Below are 18,501 nucleotides of genomic sequence, written 5' to 3'. Positions count from 1 at the left end.
CAAGTGGAAATGTCCAGAAGTAATAGGATAAGTGAGTTGGGAGCTCAGAAGAAAGCTCTGGCCTGGAGTTGCATGTCTGGGAGTCACTGGCTTTGTGTTGAAGCCATGGGCATGAGTGACCCGGTCAGGGAGAGCAAGGCACAGAAAGAGTGTGAGTTCAGAAACTGAGATTAGGGGAGAGCAGCTCTGGGTATGAATGGAAAGCGAGGGCTGCTGAACATTTCATTCTTAGAATTACAGAAAGGATCTTCACTCTATTCAATGAATCAATTGGTGAGATCATTAAAAACTCCTTCCCCTGTTATTGGTGTGTGTGTGTGTGTGTGTGTGTGTGTGTAGTGTATCTTTTATTTTACTTAAAAGGCTAAGTAGAAAACTCAGGAACTACTGTCTTTTGGAAATGAAGGTAAAGGTGACTTGGAATTTTGAGTCCATGAGAACATGTTTTTTAGGTTCTGACTTCCATAAAACTTCAAGAATACATTTATTTCCCATAATGCACAATAAGCCCTTTGGAGCAGAAGTGGCTGAGGTTGCAAGTGTGCCCACGTTACACACCTTCAGTTTGGAGAATTGGGAGAAAGCTTAAATTGCTTCTGTGTTTCAGGTAATTCAGAGGTTCGTGGGGCCGGCCAGCCTGAGCCTGCTCACCTTCAAGGTCTATGCATCATCAAAAAAGGACTCACCTCACAAAGATACTGTGAAGGTTAATGAGGTAATATGTTGTGATATATTTTGAATATCTGATAGAGTTACGTTGGGAAGAATACAAATTAACTATCAGGAAGATATAACAATTCGGAAGATATTTAAAAGGAGGAAATATATTTCCTTATAGTTGTTATTATATCTGGGATGCTGCTACACTATGGCTTTTTCAACTTTAATTAATGCTACTTAGCTAAGGGCATAATTAAGGAATATTTCTTAGATTTTTACTGGGGAAACTGCTCTATCCCAGTAGATTGTAAGCACAAGTCACTTCTAAGTGATCTTCCTGCTTCTAGACTGCTTATTAAGCCAGGAAAACATTCACATTTTTTCCTCTCCTAAGCAATTAAAGACCAGGGCTCATCCTGCTTCTTGGCTGGATTAGAGGCTTATAAGTAGATGCTTAATAAATATGAATATATAAAACAAGAAATCATCTCTCCATTGTTTACATTCCTTTTTGTGTCTACTTCCCACTGATTATTTTGGCTATTTGGTTTCTTTTGAAAGTAAAATACTCTGAGTAAAGTATCATAAAGATCTACCTTCAGTCATGATCAGGGTTACTTGAACGGTGTTTACATAAAGCTAAATAGCTTATTTTTTTGCCCTTTACTCTCTTCTTTTCAGGCCTTGGGGCAATGGCATCTTTGAGGGTGAAGAAGGCAGCCCGTGGTGGCTCTGAAACATTTCCTCTCTGCCTGGGGAACAAACCTGCTCTCCTGCTTTCGTTAGCGTTAGACTGATCATTAGAAGATGACTAGAATAGACTAGACTAGAACTAAGTCTAGACTGACTCTTCAGTTACTCTCAAGCTTTTTTTCCTATCCCACCACCCACCCTTTAGAGTAATAGAATCCTTTTTTCAAACTAAATCTAAGGTGAAATAACAAATACCAGTATATAAAATGGGTGAAGAGGGCTGCTTTGTTTGCTACAAGCAGGGTCGGAGGAGGCTGCGACACCTCAGAAGAGCCCTGCTCTCTTGGCCTAGGCCTTATTAAGAGTAAGTATGGTGCAAAGATGGTCTAAAGCAAGGTTCAGGGTGCACGTAATGCTTAGTCACTGTAGTTCATGAATTACTAGAAATATGGTGCTTATAAATTTGACGATTATTATTTCATTGCTGTCTACCCTTCTTCATTTTTTTCTGTTTTGTTTTTCAATCTTTACAGCTTTCACTCTACTCTGTTCCTGAGGATCAGTCTAAATATGTGGAAGAACCAAGGACCCAACTTGAAGAAAGCATCTCTCATCTCCGACATTATTGCGAACCATATACAAGTTGGTGTCAGGTACAGCTGTTCTGAAAATAGAATGAATGCATTTCTGTTTAGAGTCAGTAGTGAAAAGTCTTTATTGGCTCTAAGTTTTCAGAAAAAGGCACAACAAAGGGCCCTACGTTAAAGAGTGCCCACCTTAAAAATGTTCATCAGTGCCATCTCTGGAAGAGAGCAGAGAGCCCTAACTTCCTGGTGGCAGCTGTTGCCATAGCTGCGGACAGAATTTCCTTCCCACTGGGCAGAGAGTGTCACATTGCCCAGAGAGCAGAGGCCCATGGTACTTATCTTTTTTTTTTTTGGCCAGGCCTGCTTGGCTTGCGGGATCTTTTAGTTCCCCAACCAGAGCTTAAACCCCAGCCACAGCCGTGAAAGCTCTGAGTCCTAACCACTGGACCAACAGGGAATTCCCCCATGGTACCTATCTTGTTGGTCATGGCTATGAAAACATTATTGTCCACCAGGGAGGATACTGGGACTTGAACTTTAGTAGGAGGAAAAGGGTACACTGCAAACATTTATATATATTAAAGTTAGGAAGTTTCTCTCCTCACAGAGATTCTACAAGTCAGTACCACTTTAAGCAGGATGGGTACAGAGCATTTCAAATGCAATAATAAGAGAGTAGATAACTAAAAGAGGATGGAATTATATGTTTGAGTACTGAAATGTTTCCTCTAGTGATCAAAGATCTGCATCTACAGATTGACTTGTGCTGCTCAGGTTTTAGATCAGACATATGTCATTATGTTCATGAAAGCGCATCTGCAGCTTTTAACATTGGAAACTGAAACTTACAGTCTACAGAATGTTTTTGTGGACTTTGATCTATATATTTGCCATACTTGATTTTGAAAATTGATGACAAAGTAACAGAATGTAGATGTGTGTGCTGTGGTCTAGATTTACTTTGATTGAGATTTATAAACTCAGTTTTCATCCAGATCTTTTAAAATTTTAAATTTCCACTGTCTGTGCCACTGCTGAACTTTTGTTCACCAATTTAGAAAGAAAATGGTAAACATAGACCCTGTCAGCAACATAAATTAGGCCATTATACTAGAGTATCATAACCATATTATAGTTATGAAATACCTAAAGATTTTACGCATAATGTACTGTAACACATTTAGACTTTATTCTCTTATTCTAGAAGATTTTTAAACCATCTGCTGGTGGTTAAGATAAGGTCAGCACATTTGCAAATATTTTTGTACCATGTAGGCATGACTGCATGACTACTATTATTTCTCTCTTGCTCTTTTTTTTTTTTGTGGTTAAAAGTACTTTGTCTCTTTACCTTTCAACCTAAGGTTGCTTTTTGTTTTTTACTTTCTTGTCTGTGCTTGATGCTTAGTGCAGCAAAACGCCTCTGAAGCTGACAGAATAGTAATCAACATGTTTATTTGTACTGCTTATAAGTAAAAAAGCTTTTTTGTGATTATACTAGTTTTATTTTCCTGTAGATTGAACTCTTCGTGAATGAAAATACTTTTCATTCCTGATTCCATTTTCAGACCTACAAGTTCTAGTCCCTTTCTTTAAGAACTAATTTAATTTTCTTAAATTAGAACTGATTCTCATTCTTAAGAACTGATTTAGTTTTTCCTCATAGTTAACAGATTATGCAGCAGAAGAAGTGGGCAGTCAGTCTAAACATTGATCTGTAGCTTTTCTTTTTTTATGTGCAGAAAAAACTAATAATGGATTTTAATGAAGCAGTACTCGATTTTTTTTTAAATGTCCTTTATGTCCTCCCCTAAATTCAGCATTTATTATTTAAGGCCATTTAACAGTATTAGTATAACTTGCTCTGACTTGAACTGAATTAAAATAAACAAATCATTTTCCAAGTGGCAGCTGGTTCTGATATCTTCTAATACGCACATATCTCTTTTTCCATTTTTTACTGTAGACTTCTTGAAGGTGGATACTTTCTAGCCTAGTTCCTTGTTTTCTTTAGGATCATCTGATGTTCATGTAAAAAGTCTTTTTATTAGTAAGAGAATGTTAATACTTCATTTGCTCAAGATTGGGGTACGTGTCTCCAAATCTGGATATAGACTCCTTTGTCACATTAAATCGGGTCATTTCTGCTTCAAATGGGCAGTTTTCAGATACAGGCTCTAAAATCATGGCAAATCAGGAAATAGACTTAATATGAAAGATTTAATCTCACAGGGAAAGGATTTCCACTTTAATTATCGAGGGGATTGAGTGTTTTTCATCCTTTTCAGTTGCAGTAGAAGAATAAAAAGGCTGGGTTGTTGAAACCACTCTATTTGAAATCTTTGCTTCCTGTGGCAATAATAAGCCATTCTGCTAAGCAATTTGTGGTGAACGGGAAATTACAAAAGAAAAAAAAACAACACAAAACCCCTCAGATAGACAGTAAATCACTTTGTTCAAGAAGTGCTAATAACATGATAATTTATTCAGTAAAGACAAATACATATTTATTGTTACTTTCTAATCAAAAAAGTCTATTCATTCTTTTTTTTATCTTTTTAGGAAAAGTACTCCCAAAATAAGCCCAAGATTCAAAGTTTGGTTCAGTGGGGCTTAGGTAAGTTGATTTTTAATTAGGCACAGTCAGTTTGTTTGACATTGGATGTTTTAACTGGTATTCCGTGGATGGACTTCAGGGGATCTGTGAATTCCTTAAAATTATATGTAGAATTTTAGAGCTATTTGGAAATTTCTGGAAAGAGGATCTGTTTTTTCCATCAGATTTCAGGAAACTAGTGTCCCCATTCAGGTAAGTCTCTTCAGGATCATTAGGATTGTTGACCTAGCAGGTGCAGATACACTGGATTTTCTTTTTTAATCTGTTTCTAGATGCAGTGTCCTAGCTCATCTATAGGTTTTCGGAATCAGGATCACTCATTGGCATGGCTATTAACACATGTTATAGAAGTCTAGATGCAGGAAGGAACTAGGCTAGTGTGCCTAGGAAAGGCTTTATTGCATGATTCATGTGTTCTTACATGTTTTCATTTGTTTTTTATCATCTTTAATTGTTTTTCACATTCACTTAACACATATTGGGTGTATGTGTGATTTCACAGTCTTGTGTTCAACTAATATTAGGAAATTAATAGACATTGATCATATTTCATTCCCTTTATTGGGCATCTAAACCAATCATCCTCTTCTTTTACAAGTGTTTGTTTCTATGACAGAATAAACATGAGTACCATTTATTTCTCTGTGAAGATCATCAGAGCATTGATGTGCTAATACCCCTGAGACTACCTACCATATAAATGAAGTCTTCCTTTGAAGATAGACATATTAGTGGCTTACCAGTTCTTTAAATTATTCATGTGGATTAATATCTTAATTTTAAAAACAGTTATTCAGTGCTTGTTAAGTATCAGGGGCTAATCTATGTGACTTGCAAGTATTAATTGATGTAGAATCCTCATAACAACTCTGGCAATTAGGTACTTTGTTACCTTCTTTTTTTCCCTCAGGAAGCTAAAGATGTCCTGATCTTTTATCTCTGTATGACTGAGGTGATCTCTTTGTTGTCACCTGTCATTTCCCATAGAAGTAAGCAGTATTTGCAATATGAGTCTTTTTTTTCTTCTCTTGGACTCAGTTACCGCAAAGGCTCTTAAGAAGAAACATTCCATTATGAGTTGCGTTGTTGTCTGCCAAGGCAACCACTCCATTTCCCAGCAGTCACAGCCAAGATGTGTTAACTAGAAGCTGGACTTCGGCTTCAGTGCAGTCTTAGAGTCCCATTTGTTTGTGATTTTCCCGCTTTGGCTCAGCTCACCAAAGGATCTGGGTGTCCTATCACCTGCTCTGTGTTCATGGCTACAGTTGAAAATAACATGCTGGTAGGCAAAAATAAAGAGAAGTAGAAAATTGCCTCAAATGACCCAGGCAAGTTAAAATCAGGTTAAAGGCAAGACAGGAATTGGTGCAAACAGCACAAACCCTATTGGAGAAGGCAGTGGCACCCCACTCCAGTACTTTTGCCTGGAAAATCCCATGGACGGAGGAGCCTGGTAGGCTACAGTCCGTGGGGTCACGAAGAGTCAGACATGACTGAGTGACTTCACTTTTACTTTGCACTTTCATGCATTGGAGAAGGAAATGGCAACCCACTCCAGTGTTCTTGCCTGGAGAATCCCAGGGATGGTGGAGCCTGGTGGGCTGCCATCTATGGGGTCACACAGAGTCAGACACGATTGAAGTGATTTAGCAGCAGCACAAACCCTATAGCAGTATTTAAAATGATCACTACAGTTCCCAAAGAACCCAAGGAAAGGAAAACTGGCATGTGTCTAGTCTTATCTGGAGGGGAGAATTTCAGAGTATTCCAGTTAGTTCGGTTCCACTTTCATTTGTTAAGTCACCACCATGGCAGGCATTGAAGAGAGAGGCTGAGTAAGACAGTGGTCACAACCACTGAGGTGCATATAATAAAGTGTCCAATACTATCTCAAATACAGAGGCATTCGTAGACCACCATCGAAGGTACAGAGGAAGGAGACTAGTTTAACAGAGATTGGGGAGATGGAAGCAGTCAGGGAAGGAGTTCTGAGGAGGCATCGTGCAAATGAGGTCATCAGGCATGTTCAGGCGTGGCAAGTAGGCTCACATGTTGCATTTGTTTGTATTTATCTATCAACAGTGACTATTTCCCGCATGTACTTGTGCTACAAGTTTCCTTCAGTGTTTAGATTTTTCATTTCTTGAGTCTGAATAATGAATTCAGATGGCAAAAGATATGTTTTTTTCCCCCCTGAGTCTGATATATTTGGCTTCTGAGTTTTAGAGAGCAATCAACAAAGCTTCAGACAGTGACACATCTGTCCAAAGATTTATCCAAGTTTATTCTGATCCTGTGTTTGAATAGCGAGAGATTCCTGTAGTTGTATTTCTCCCTTTATAAATAATTGATTCAGATCTGTTGCCTTCAAGAATTATGAAGATAATCTAATGTTACTGCCAGATTATCATCAGACTAAAAAGTGTTTGAGAATTGGATACTTACTATGTGACTAGTAAATCATGTTTATCTCTCACATAAAAAGAACTTGTTGAAGCATATTAACAGCAGACTACATTATTTGAAAAGTATTTGATACTACATATACTTTTATATATGACTTCTTGTTTTGTTCTTTTTGTTTATTTTTTTTAATTGAAATACACTTGGGGTGTGTGTTTTATTTATTAATGAGCAATTTATGGTACTATTTTCTGGTCTGATTCTATTGTAGACAGCTATGAATATCTCCAAAATGCACCTCCTGGATTTTTTCCAAGACTTGGTGTTATTGGTTTTGCTGGAGTTGTTGGACTCGTTTTGGCTAGAGGTAGGTACAATTTTGTAGTTTTTTTAAGAAAAAAATTCATAAATCAGAGATAAGATATATGTTTGGTTCTTTGTTTTCATTTATCAGTTTTTGAAATAATGAGTTGGCTTCTGCATATAGCCTTCTTGGTGTATGATTGATATCATTATTTTCTCCAGTATATTTGATTTTAAACATATATAGAAATTGTAAAAAAAAAAAAAGAAAAAAATTGTGTACTTTTGATTTAAAGAAGAAGTTAGTTATCCTTCATAGGCACATTTACTTCATTTACTTGGTCAAATTCCTGTTGCTCTTCAGTACAGAAAGTGAACTTTTGTTAACTAAGACCTGTCACACCTGAGAAACTGTTTCTAAATATTTCACTATTAAGATCAGGCTAATTGGTTGGAATTCTGGGAGTTTACCTCTTAAATGTTATTGTACACATGTAGAATGGCATATGTTCAAGGTTGTGCACTGTAGTATTTTTTTGTAATATAAAAGATTAGAAAGTAAAAAAAATCAGGCTATTAATCACAGTACAGTGATTTCATAGAGAGCTTATAATTTCTTGATGTCTTATAGCTTCAGTCAGTGATGATAAAAAAAACTTTTAAAATACTTAAAGTTAGAAGCTAACAAATATCAACTTAGAGATATTACTACATCTTACTACTGGATTACAAAGTATTTATAGGAAATACAGGATGATAAAATACTTTACCGTAATGAGATGAATTTGTTATGAACTACTTGGAAGTTTCACTGGTTATAAAATTCAGATTACAAAAATTTCTAAATTAGAAAGATTATGAACCCTGTAATCAGGTTCCAATAAGAGATGACTATAGAGACTAGTTTGATAACTGTTTCTCAATATTAAGAACCTTTCTATTACAGGCCTTAACTGTTCTTTTACAATATGGAAGAATGCGGTCCTGTTGTAGTTCCTGTGTCCTCCTCCCATTTGGTGCAGAATATATAAGAATTAAAAGCCGAGTTTATTTTTGCTAATCGACTTGGGCAATAGTTGAATCAGCTTTTTGTCCCAAACTTCTTTCCCCTCCTTCTGTAAAGCTGTCCAAAAAAGCATTCCTATCTTATTTAGATAGTGTTTAGAATTTATGGAGATCCCAAGGCCAGGGTGTTGGAATGTTGACTGGCTGTTAGGAAGCCAGGAATGTGGAATCAAGTGAGATTAGCTTCCTCCTTCCCTCTCCGTGGGGAGAGCACATGGAACAGTTTTACAGCTCCCTGTGCCATGCATGCGCTCTGCACTGTGTTCATCCTCCGCACATCCACTGGGCTGACAGTCCTGAGGACGACCGGAAACTGTGCTCCCCTGAGCAGATCAGCAACAGAAGGACATCTGCTGCTGCGGGGCCTTTGCCTTTGTCTTTATTTGCTTGTTTGTTTAGATGTTCCCCTCTCTTTTTCCTTTTCCTGAGAGGGCTCTAGTTGTATTAAAATACTTTAAAACCTTAATTCTTTTCCAGAAAAGTACACATACACACATACTGTACAATAGATCTTTTCCCATGGGTGCTGGGATACAGGAGCCTGGGTGGGGGTTCCTAAGCAAAATGAGTGGGAGGGTAAGTATGTTTAAGGGTGGTCAGAGTGATTTGCAGGCCCCTTTAGGTAGATGCTGGCAGCAGTATGATGGGCTAAGTCTGTCCTGGTAGGATTTCTTTTCTTTCTTTTTTCAAACATTGTATTTATTTTAATATAATTTTATTTTATTTTTTAATAAAGAAATTCAGTTTTTTTTCCTTAAGTACACACAGTTGTATGAATTGCCTGTATACAAAGTAACCGGGGCTTGACAACTCAATAGACAGGTTTCATTTATAATTAGGACTTTTATTTTGATAGTAAATATCTCTAAAATGCTAGGCACTTGTTTATCCTTTCAAGCATAATTTCCCCCTTCCCCATTTTGTAAAGTAATATTAATTATTACAGAGTATGTTGTACTTAAAGTAGGAAAATTATAATAAAAATATATATGTATTTAAGATATACAAAGTGATGTTTTGATATGTATATATGTATATGACAGGGCTGTCTGCTGTCACCCTATTTGTTTAATCTATACACTGAGCACATTATGAGAAATGCCGGGCTGGATGAGTTACAGTCTGGAATCAAGATAGGTGAGAGAAACATCAACAGCCTCAGATATGCAGATGATCCCACTCTAATGGCAGAAAGCAAAGAGGAACTAAAGAACCTCTTGATAAGGGTGAAGGAGGAGAGTGAAAGAGCCAGCTTAAAACTAAGTATTTAAAAAAACTAAGATCATGGCATCTGGCCCCATTACTTCATGGCAGATAGAGGGGGGAAAGGTGGAAGTAGTGACAGATTTCCTCCTGGGCTCCAAAATCACTATGGATGGTGACTGCAGCCATGAAATCAGAAGACGGTTGCTTCTTGGCAGGAAAGCTATGACATACCTAGACAGTGTGCTGAAAAGCAGAGACATTACTGACAAAAGTCCATATAGTCGAGGCTATGGTCTTCCCAGTGGTCATGTACAGTTGTGAGAGCTGGACTGTAGAGAAGACAGAGCACTGAAGAATTGACACCTTCGAACTGTGATGCTGGAGAAGATTCCTGAGAGTCCCTTGGACAGCAAGGAGATCAAACCAGTCAATCTTAAGGGAAATCAACCCTGAATACTTGCTGGAAGGACTGATGCTACAGTTGAAACTCCAGTATTTTGGTCATCTGATGAGAACAGCTGACTCATTGGAAAAGTCCCTGATGCTGGAAAAGATTGAGGGCAGAAGGAGAAGAGGGTGTCAGAGGATGAGATGGCTGCATGGCATCACCAATGCAATGGACGTGAACTTGGGCAAATTTCAGAAGATGGTGAGGGACAGAGTGGCCTGTTGTGTTGCAGTCCATGGGGTAGCAAAGAGTCTGACACGGCTGGGCGACTGAACAACAGCAGCAACAACATATGTGTATAAATAGTGAAATGATTACCGGAGTGGAGCTAATTAATATATCTTCTCACATAGTTACCTTTTTTGTGATGAGAACATCTGAAATCTCCTCTCAGTAAATGTCCAGGGTTCAGTATTATTAACTGTAGTTCTCATACTGCACATTAGATCTCTAGACTTACTCATCCTACATAACTGCATCTTTGTATCCTTTGACCAATATCTCCACATTTCTCCCACCTCCCTACTCTTGATAGCCACCCTTCTACTCTTTGCTTCTGTATATTTGACTTTTTTAGCTTCTACATATCAGTGAGATCATGTGCTGTTTTTTCTTTCTCTGTCTGAATTATTTCACTTAGCATAATGTCCTCTAGGTTCATCCATATTTTTGCACATGGTAGAATGTCCTTATTTTTAAAGGCTTAATAATATTCCATTGCAAATGTATACCATAGTTTCTTTATCCATTCCTCCACTCCAGACATTTAGTTTGTTTTCATGTGTTGACTATTGTGAATAATGCTGCAATGAATATGAGGTATTTCAGGTTACTGACTTCATTTCCTTTGGATATACACCCGGAAGAGGGATTGCTGGATCATACGGATAGGTTTCTTGGGCATTTAGCAGATAATGGTGATGAGGGTGGCCAGGACTGTGGTGATGACAAGAGGTATCTCTCTGGAAGAGAGATGAATGGATGATTATTCAGAGGAAGTAGGCCCAGCCAGGCCACTCAAGGAGGGCAGGTGGTTTTTGCCCTTTGTTGTTGCCTTCTGGAGGCTCCCTCTGGCCATGCTGACGGTTACAGTCTATATCACTGGCTTCTTGGGAAGTGTGGGGGTGGAAACAGGCAGGGAAGCAGGGGATTGTACTTCCTTCCAGAACTTCTAGGACCCCCAGGTCATTGTGTGCACCAGTTGGAGCTAGAAACTCAAGAGCAGCTGCCTATCAGCTTTCTCTGTGCACAGTGCTCAGTCGCTCAGCTGTGTCCAACTCTTCGCAATCCCATGGACTGTATCCCACCAGGCTCCTCTGTCCATGGAATTTCCCAGGAAAGAATATTGGAGTGGATTGCCATTTCCTTCTCCAGGGGATCTTCCCAACCCAGGGATCGAACCTGCGTCTCCTGCACTGGCAGGCAGATTCTTTACCACTCAGCCCTCTGGGGAGCCCCTATCAGATTGCTCTTGTGTATTCTTGATTATTTTCTTCTTTTGAATTATTTTACCTTGGTCATTTCCAAGAGCTCTTTTCTGCTTTGTTTCACAGAGCTCATTTTTCTTTTAATGCAGTAGCTCCTTAAATTTATTGATGATACCTAAGAACAAGTTTAATTTGGTTTTAAGTTCTTTTTCCTTTGGTCATTTTTCTGTCTTTCTTGTCTTGATGTCCTCTTTTATGTTGTGAGCTTTCTTCACCTTTCCTCTGTTGTACAGTCGTATTTAAGAGCAAGGCGATTGAAACTCTAATAAGAACTTTTTACATATAGATGGGACTTGTTGAGAAGCAGGTTCTCTCTCTGGGTGAGCTGAGAGGGAACTGACCTTAAAGGAGAGTGATGACAATGCCCACCTGAGCGAGGCTGGACTCTCTCCACTAACACGCACATGCTGTTACACCAGCTGTCTTGGCTCTCAGCAGCAAATCCATGGCATTTCTGTAGAGGTACCTTGTGCCCCTTTTAAGATTTTGTCTGGAGAGATGCCCTAACCACAGCAATTTGGCACTGGCATGCTGTGGAGGAGTCTTACACAGTGTTAGATGTATAAGGCAAACTGTGATGATAGAGATAAAAAATCTTCTGATGGTGTCCACAACCTTTTATTTAATAGGTTCAAAGATAAAGAAGCTGGTATATCCACCTGGTTTCATGGGATTTGCTGCCTCTCTTTATTATCCACAACAAGCCATTGTATTTGTCCAGGTAAGTTTTATCAGTAAGCTTGCATGTCCCTTGTTCTTGCTCATGTATGTATGGGTTTACTGCTTCATTTAACTTTATTTTGCAGACTTTATAGCACCAGAGTAAAATTTCTTTGCACATATAGATTTAAATGGTTTTGTAGCAAATTTAAATGGTTTTCTCCTCAGTTCTGGCCCTCCTTTCAATGTCAGTATTCAGAGAAGACAAGCTAATTTGAGTATTAATCAAAGAAAATTTAATATACCTTTTTTGCATAATTACATGGAAGCCTAGAGACTCAAATTCCAGAGTTGGTGTTTACAGATCATTCTCAGGTTGGGCGTACCTGGTCATAGCCTGCCCTCCCTGGCATTGTAGGCATGGGCCTTGTGCTCTGGCCCTCTGCGCCTTCCCCCTCATCTGCTGCCAGCCTCACTTTCCTTGCTGGGGACTTCAGGGAGTGCAGTTCGCTCTGTTGGGAATGCCCTTTTTAGGGCTGTCAGTTGGCTGATCCTTTCTTACCCTTGAGGCCTCAGCTTGATGGCATCCTGGCAGGTAGAACATAGTGGCCAAGACACGAGTACAGCTGATGCCTTCATCAGCTCAAGCTGCCATGACAAAATACCAAGCCTGTGAGACCTAAATAATAGAAATTTATTTTCTCACAGTTCTGAAGGCTGGAAGCCCAAGAGCAAGGTGTGAGCAGGGTTGGTTTCTCCTGAGGCCTCTCTCCTTGACTTGCAGATGGCCACCTTCTCCGTGTCCTCGTGTAGCCTTGTCACTGTATACACACTTTCTTGATGTGTCATCCTTGTCTTATAATGACACCAGTGGATTAGAGCTCCACCCTTATGACTTCACTTGACCTTAATTACCTCTTTAAAGGCCCTTTCTCCAAACAGTAACATTGTGGGTTAGGGCTTCAACACATGAGTTTTGGGGGACACAGTTCAGTCCGTAACAGCTGGACCAGCAGTTCTCAGACTGTAGTCCCTGGATCAGTGGGATCAGGATCACCTGGGAACTTATTAGAAATGCAGGTTTTCAGGCCCCAACCCAGACCTGTTGACTCAGACACTGAGAGTTAGGGCCAGCAGTCTGTGTTTTAGCAGGCCCTCTGTAGGGTTTTTGCAAGCCCATAATATTTGAGAACCACTGATAAAGACTAGACTCCCTCAGGGCAGTGGTGTCTGGACTCTGAGGGACTGTACACATGAAATCCCTTGGAAAACTGGCAAGAACGAGGCCGACTTAAAGTTTTGAGATCCTAAGTAGCTTTTGGAGATGGGGATTCATTTGCTAGAACTGCCATATCACACTGACTGGTTTCTAGGAAGAAGAGCAGTGCCATCACCAGAACTAGTTCCTGAAGCTCTGAGCCAGTCCGTCCAGACACTGTGCCCCCTGGAGTCCTTACAATATCATTAAGTCTAGATTCCTGGATGGTGCTCCAGTTGTAGGTGGGAGCCCAGTGGATCCAGCTGTGGGAAATTGTTGGCTTTGGTGGCAAATACCAGTACAATCTTTATAACATGGGTTTGGCGTTGTTTATAGCAGTCCTGGAGGCAGTTACTGATCCTCTGTCTGCTTCAGTCCCAGCTCTGGAACAGTGAATCATGTCTGCCTGCCCTAGATCACAAAAATAATCAAACATCATCTCAGTCTGTTATGGTTTAAATAGTAAATTGGCTGGTGGTTGAGAAGCATATGTAGTAGCCCTCTGAGTAGAGGTCTTTTTTTTAATCTTCCATGCCACAGCATGCATTGCAAAAGAATTTTTTGTATTCACAACCAAGATAGTAGCCTACAAATCTGAGTTGTATTCTAATTTATTTTTAAAGTCAGTGGGAAGGAGTTTTGTCTTTTTTTTTGTACCTAGAGTAAGCCAGAACAAAACAATTAACTGTTTTCACTAGATATAAAACATTAGTGATCTGTTTGGAATGATGAAAAAGTTCTGAAAATAGTGGTGGTGATGGTCACATAACATTGTGAATGTAATTACCACTGAATTATACACCTAGAAGTGGTTAAAATGGTAAATTTTATATTATGTGTATTTTGCACAATAAAACAAAACAAACATCAGTGATCAAAAGAGAATTAGTTCCTATTTCACAGTTTCTTTTCTACTTCCTCTTTTTTTCCCTCCTAATGAATGCCATGACCTTGGACAAGCCACTTAATCACTTTTAAAGTTTTGTTTTCTGTTCAGTAGTGTTTGAAGAATAGTATTGTCAGAAAACTCTGAAAGTGATGGGTGAATATTATTTTTCTCTCAGAAATTTAAAACACCGAGAACAGTGCCATACTGATAGTAAATGCTTGTTACATCTACCAATGAGTCTGAGAATCATATCATATCATATTTTAAGAACAGTTGGCACAACTGGAAGAATATAACTTGTAAGAAACCAGTATGTTGCAGCCAAAGGCTGGATTTACTAGCATTGTGACCTTGGATGAGTCATTTGGCCTCTGAATATATCCTAATAATCTTTGCCTACTTACCATATAGGATTGTTATATAGAATAGAGATAAATCATGTGAATGTGCTTGGTAAAGTAAAATGGTATATAGAGACAAATGATTATAAAAATTCGGAAGAGAATAATAACTGCTTTCAAAAAATCAAAGTAGTTTCATGTAGAAGACTAATCAATATTGTCATAAATAGGACCAATGAATGCAAATTATTGGAAGTTTCTTTTTAAGAAAGCTGAATATTTTTTTAAAAAGTTTCCAGTAATTGAAGTCAGCAGGCCAAAGGTGGATCAGCACCTTTTAAGGTAGGGAGCTCACTTACCCCAAAATGTTCTCTGACCCTGGACCCTACCTTTCTGCATGTTGTAGAAAGGATTTTGGAGCAGACAGCAAAAGTCCTATAGAAATTCAAAGACTTTTATGTTTTGAGGGATCTGGGAAGACTGACTGTCTTTACTGGGCTCACTTGTTTTTTTACCTAGCCCCTAAAATGAATGAATGATTTTCATCTTGAGTTTCAGACTTGGTTGGCTGTTACGTGCTAGATGTGATAGGTAGAAGCCTTCTTTCTTACCTGATTTTTTAGGAATTTCTTATATCAGCATTTTTTCCCTTGAAATTGTGAAAGGTTGAAATATGCACCTATAATTTATGGCACATTATTTTAAACAGTAGCTATACATGGGCAAACTATTTTTTCTTCTTACCCCATCATTCTTGCTATCTTTTATTTGCTTACATTATATAGTTTTAATGTGTATGTTCAATCAAGATTCCTGTGGTAGTTGTCTACTTAAATACACTTCTTTTGGAAATGGGACAAAAGAAAGCAATAAATTCTCTTCCTTACCACTTCATATATGAAATAGCAAGGATCTTTTATATTTTATTTCAAGGTCAGTGGAGAGAAATTGTATGACTGGGGTTTACGAGGATACATTGTCGTAGAAGATTTGTGGAAGGAGAACTTTCAAAAGGTGAGAAAGATCTTTTTCATTATCTTCCTTTCAGTTTAAATGTGTGGTTTCTCTCAGGTTTTATAAAATTCTTAATAACCCTGTTGCTTGCTCCTGCTTTTTGTGTTTGTGTTTCCTTATGCCTGTGGCTCAGATTCTTCTTGGGTGGCCTTTATTGGAGGAGCAATAGAACTTCTATGCATTTAATTGTTTTTAGCCGGGCTGAATATAAGAGGTGATCATAGAATGCATTCCACTTCAGTCTTAGACCATAATTTCCGCTCTGTGTATTTACAATTTGTTCAGAGTGTTGCATATTATCTGAAAGTTTTATCAAAACTAGAATAGATGGAAACAGGGTATGTTCCCAGCAGAAGATGAATAGCCGAGACTTCTCCTCTTGCTATTTCACTCATCATAGGCTCCATTCTTTGCTTTATCAGTACTGTATCTGTTCATCCCCTAGCCTCTGGGCCCAGTTAAGGGCATATGGGGGCCCAGCCACCAGTTACAGGCCACTCTACTGACTCATAGGCGAGCATCAGAGGGGAAGATGTTGTGGAATTATAAGGACATGCTATTTTTTTGTCTCTTCTCACAGCCACTTAGCTGATAAATGTTGCCCATGTTTGCTGGAACGTTCTCTCTGCTCTGATAAGGAAGAGTAAGTGTAGAACAAGGCATCATGTCTTCTCTGAGCACTCAGAGGCACAGCTCAATGAGGAAGAATTAGGGTTCTTCTTATTAACATACCTTATCATAGAAGACTTGATTCTGGTCATCTCAAATCAAAGTACTCTTTTAAAAAAATATAAATACCTATCTCAAAGTCCAGGATTTTGAACTTGAACTTGAAAGTAACATTGTGGAATAAATTATAAGCCTTTCTCATTAGTTACATAAATACTCTTCCGGTGAAATCTTAAGACTAGGTTTTGTACTGGTGATTTCTAAAGGAATTAACCTCTATTGAGCCTGTTTAAAACCAGCTAGCTCTTGAGTAGGAAGTTGTATATTAATATCAAGTGCCCTTTGGCAATCCATTTTAAAGAATAAACACTCATAGTTTTATTTTCATTTCTCTGACATTTTCTTTGGAAGCTTTCTTTCCTGTTTAAAAAATTCCTTAAGTCCACACTGAGTTTAATATGAGAAAGGAAGTAGACTGTCAGGAAAGCTATACACACACAGCCTTAGAAAGAAATGTGGAAAATGAAACTCCACCTCAGTTAGGTGTGCTCGCTGTGGTATCAGTACAGAACTAATGCACACAAAAGCCATGGTGAGGGAGGGTTGTCCCCTGGGAGTCTGAGCGTTCACTGTGGTGTCAGGCAGACACGTGCTCACCAACTGGACTGTGGTTGGAATGCAAGCTGAACAGGCCAGCACTTTATGGCTGTTTGAAAACGCTGGATATGGGGAGTGAGGTAGTAAAGATGCCTAATTAGTCTGAGGTTGGTCTATATATCTTCTCTGGTCTCCTGTCTGTGCCCTTGCCCTCTTGAGCATCACTGAGAGTTCCACTCATTTACTCTCAAGCACAATTCTCCTGACAGCTATCTGTCGTGACTAGAAGCTAATAAAATGGATATTGACAATTTAAACATTTAGCACAAGTTCTAAGTGAAAAATATCAGAAGGCCCTATTAATTCAAGATTTGATGTACTTAGATTTGGGGAATTATTTTTGATAGTGAAATGCTTTTGTTTTTTATTGATTTCCCTGCCCCCCGCCTTGTTGGACTTTGTGGGTTTCAGTATTTTTTGTTTGTTTTTTCTTTACTAATGAGAGTAAAGATTTAAGCTACCCTGGAACAGGAATCTTTTGGAGCTCAGGAACTCTTTGAAAGGAATTGGGGAACACTTCGTGGAGGAGATTTTTGTTTGTTTCTTAGCATGTTTAGAAATTGGTTTTCAAGTCAAGCTTTAATTACCAGTCTCAAATTCAGCGCAGTCTGATTCATAATTTTTTGTACTACAATCATGTAACAGATATACATACTTTTGGTTGTAAATAGTCAAAAGAAATTTGTGGCCATTGTGTTTAAAATGGAGCCCTGAAATTTTAAGTGGTATGAATGATGGTTCAGTTCTTAATTATTTCCCATGGAGCTGTATTGCTCGCAAAAACCCTAAGGAAGTCTGTGGCATTTTTTGGTCCGCCACATCCCTTTTCCCTTTTAGGAGTTAATTCTAAATATTTGCAGTGAGTCTTCTACCAATGAAATTTGAATGAGGTGATCTTTCAGTTCTGTGATTGGTTGGTGAAGAGGAATTAATCTGCTTCAGCTAAAATGAATTCTTTGCTTTGGCAGAACTGTGAAGCAAAGATGGGTGTGTCCAGAAATATTGTCATCATAGTGGGTCAGGGTTTTTTCCTTTTTTGAGATAAAAGAATATATAAAATATATGTACAATAACTGTGTATATGTTTATTTACAGTTTAAAATCCAACAATACAGTGACCATTCATATACCAACCAACCATCCATCTTTAAAAATAGGAAATTACCAATGTCTTTCAACTTCTTCCTGTGCCCCTCTGTCTACCCAGAGAGAACCACTATCCAGAATTTTGAAGTTTTTATTCCTTTGTTAGTCTTTAAACTTTTCTTGTAGTTTAACCTAAACACTGTAGTTCAGCTTGCCTGTTTTTTGCCTTTTAACGTAACTATATCAGATACACATGTAAATAAATATATAGTTTGTCTAGATGGAGTCTTACTCTGTGTATTATTTTGCAAGTTGTTTTGTTCCCTAAGCATTATGTTTATGGGCTGTGTATGGCCGTAGTTTATTAATTTATACTGCTATAGAATATTTCTTTATGGGGAAATCCCATGTTGATGGCTAGTTGGGTGGTTTTCAGTATATTGTTGCACACACAGCTG

The 18,501-nt window shown here is 38.4% G+C and overlaps 1 protein-coding gene across 2 annotated transcripts in view; it reads left to right on the top strand.

Moving 5' to 3' along the window:
• The window catches only part of APOO (apolipoprotein O), a 54,834-nt gene that overhangs the window by 24,328 nt on the left and 12,005 nt on the right, over positions 1–18,501 (top strand). For both annotated transcript variants that reach the window (XM_006072183.4, XM_025275885.2), the window contains 6 exons: positions 608–715; positions 1,887–2,006; positions 4,503–4,557; positions 7,232–7,327; positions 12,099–12,190; positions 15,551–15,631. In XM_006072183.4, coding sequence (XP_006072245.1) covers positions 608–715; positions 1,887–2,006; positions 4,503–4,557; positions 7,232–7,327; positions 12,099–12,190; positions 15,551–15,631 — 552 coding nt within the window. The remainder of the gene's footprint in view (positions 1–607; positions 716–1,886; positions 2,007–4,502; positions 4,558–7,231; positions 7,328–12,098; positions 12,191–15,550; positions 15,632–18,501) is intronic.

This window comes from Bubalus bubalis, chromosome X (genome assembly GCF_019923935.1).
Source record: "Bubalus bubalis isolate 160015118507 breed Murrah chromosome X, NDDB_SH_1, whole genome shotgun sequence".
Lineage (NCBI taxonomy): Eukaryota > Metazoa > Chordata > Mammalia > Artiodactyla > Bovidae > Bubalus > Bubalus bubalis.
This window is presented reverse-complemented; position numbering and strand designations above follow the sequence as displayed.